This window comes from Solanum pennellii, chromosome 2, assembly GCF_001406875.1.
Source record: "Solanum pennellii chromosome 2, SPENNV200".
NCBI lineage: Eukaryota > Viridiplantae > Streptophyta > Magnoliopsida > Solanales > Solanaceae > Solanum > Solanum pennellii.
Window position 1 is genome coordinate 2,298,635 of NC_028638.1, and position 2,459 is coordinate 2,301,093.

The following is a 2,459-nucleotide window of genomic DNA, read 5'->3' on the forward strand; positions in this document are numbered from 1 at the left end:
AGTATTCCCTGAAGTTTGTTAAGCTATCAAGGTATGTTACTTTCCCTAGTATTTAATAGAAAGAATGGGGAGAATATTGAGCTTAGTTGAAATCATCCAGGTATGCTACTTCCCTGATTTCTAATTGCAGGGATGAGATGACCAGGTTCCTCACAGGAATCAATGGATACCTATAGGAGGAGTGTCGATCAGCGATGTTCCATGATATATGGATCTTTCCAGGTTGATAATGCATGTCTAGCAGGTAGAGGACAGCCGCAGAAAGAGAGGAGTTCGTGATTTTAGGAGGCCTAGGTCTCAAGATCAGATTGGTCCCAGTCATGGAGGCCACTGAAACAACATTCGCGTCCGTGAGCAGCCAAGGTTCAAAAAGGGGCAACAGAGTTCTGGGAATTCCAATCCTCAGAGGGGTGCTACACCTAGAGGAGGCATACCTGAGCCCAAGAAGGGCAATGGAGGTGAGATGCAGTGTCCTAAGAAGAATTGTGCTAAGTGCGGCCGAGCTCACAGTGGAGAGTGCAGATAGGGCACAAATGCCTACTTCGGTTGTGGTAAGAGTGGACACATGGTCAAAGACTATCCACAGAATAGAGGTCAGGCTGGAGGTAATTCTAAGCCTACGCCTAACCCACAGGGTGCAGCAGCAGCCGAGCCTCCCAAGAGGAACAGACTCTATGCCCTGAACGGCAGGGAGGAGCAGGAGAAGTCCGCTGATATGGTCACAGGTATGCTAAAAATATTCAACTCTTGTTTATGCTTTAAGGTGATCCAAGGTCTACGCTTTCCTTTGTGACTCCTCCTCTTGCCCTTTCTTTTGAAGTACTACCTGAAGTTCTGCATGATCCTATAGTGGTTAGTACGCTTTTAGGAGAAAATGAAAAAATTATAGGCTATACAAGGATTGCCCAATAGTTGTAAGTGGTAAGAATATGTGTGCAAAATTTGTTGAGTTACCCATGCATGATTTTGATGTTATTCTTGGCATGGACTATCTTCACAATTGTTATACTTGCTTGGACTGTCGTAGTAGAGTGGTGAGATTTCGCTTCCCTAATAAAGAAGAGTTAGTCTGGGAGGGGTACAATTGAGTCGTCCTAATCCCTTGATTTAAAATCTTAAGGCCAATAAAATTATGGCTAAGGGGTTACTATGTCATCTTGTGAGTGTTAATGATTTAGATCATGACATTCCTTCCATAGACTCAGTGCTTGAAGTGAATGAGTTCCTAGATGTGTTTCCTGATGATTTGCCTGGAATCCCTCCCCTTTGAAAGATCGACTTTGGTATAGACTTAGAACCCAATACTAAACTAATCTATATTCCTCCTACACGACTTAGAACCCAATACTAAACCAATCTATATTCCTCCTTATAGAATGGCTCCAGCAAAACTCAAAGAGTTGAAGTTGCAGTTAAAAGATCTCACTGATAAGGGTTTCATTCAGCCGAGCATGTCCCCTTGGGGCGCTCCATTGTTGTTTGTTAAGAAGAAAGATGGGACCCTTAGAATGTGTATCGATTATCGGCAGCTCAACAAAGTCACTATCAAGAATAAGTATCCACGTCCCAGGATAGATGACTTGTTTGACCAACTCCAAGGGTCTAGTTTCTTTTCAAAAATTGATATTCGTTCAGAGTACCATCAGCTTAGGGTTAGGATTGGAGATATCCCAAAGACAACCTTTCATACCCGCTATGACCATTATAAGTTTCTAGTCATCAATTGGTCTTACGAATGCACCTGATGCATTTATAGATCTCATGAATAAGGTCTTTCGTGAATGTCTTGACTCTTTCGTCATAGTATTCATTGATGACATTCTCATCTACTCTAAGACAAAGGAAGAGCATGAACAACATTTGAGACTAACCTTGCAGGTACTTAGACAGACAACACCGGTTGTATGTCCAATTTAGCAAGTGTGAATTTTGGCTTAGATCAGTGACCTTCCTGGGTCATGTTGTGTCCGATCAGGGTGTGGAGGTGGACCTTAGGAAGATTGAGGCTGTGAAGAACTTGCCAAAGCCTCTTACTCCCAGTGACATTCTTAGCTTATTGGGATTGGATGGTTACTACCGAAGGTTTGTGGAGGGATTTTCTTCCATTGCTTCCCCATTGACAGATCTGATTAAGAAGAAAGCCAAGTTTGAACGGACGGAGACATGTAAGAAGAGTTTCCCGGAGCTCAAGGACAAACACAGTTCAGCCCCGATGCTCTCTGCCTAAGTGTGGTGAGAATTACATGGTTTATTATGATGCATCTAGGGTTTGTTTGGGTTGTGTTGTTATGCAGGCTGATAAGGTGATAGCCTATGCTTCTAGACAGCTCAAGGTTCATGAGAAGAATTATCCCTCTCATGACCTTGAGTTGGCAACTGTGGTGTTTGCACTGAAGCTGTGGAGGCATTATTTATATGGAGTGCACGTGGATGTGTTCACATACCATAAGAGTCTCCAA

The 2,459-nt window shown here is 43.1% G+C and overlaps 1 protein-coding gene across 1 annotated transcript; it reads left to right on the forward strand.

Moving 5' to 3' along the window:
- The first annotated feature begins 565 nt into the window (after positions 1 to 565).
- On the forward strand, positions 566 to 2,227 carry LOC114076142 (uncharacterized mitochondrial protein AtMg00860-like). Its single transcript, XM_027914886.1, has 3 exons — positions 566 to 725; positions 821 to 831; positions 1,976 to 2,227. Exons 1-3 carry the CDS (start codon positions 566 to 568, stop codon positions 2,225 to 2,227), a joined length of 423 nt encoding a protein of 140 aa, XP_027770687.1.
- The last annotated feature ends 232 nt before the right edge of the window (positions 2,228 to 2,459 follow it).

Excerpts from the sequence above, each read along its gene's own strand:
- LOC114076142 (XM_027914886.1), top strand. The coding sequence starts at position 566 with ATGGTCAAAGACTATCCACAGAATAGAGGTCAGGCTGGAGGTAATTCT.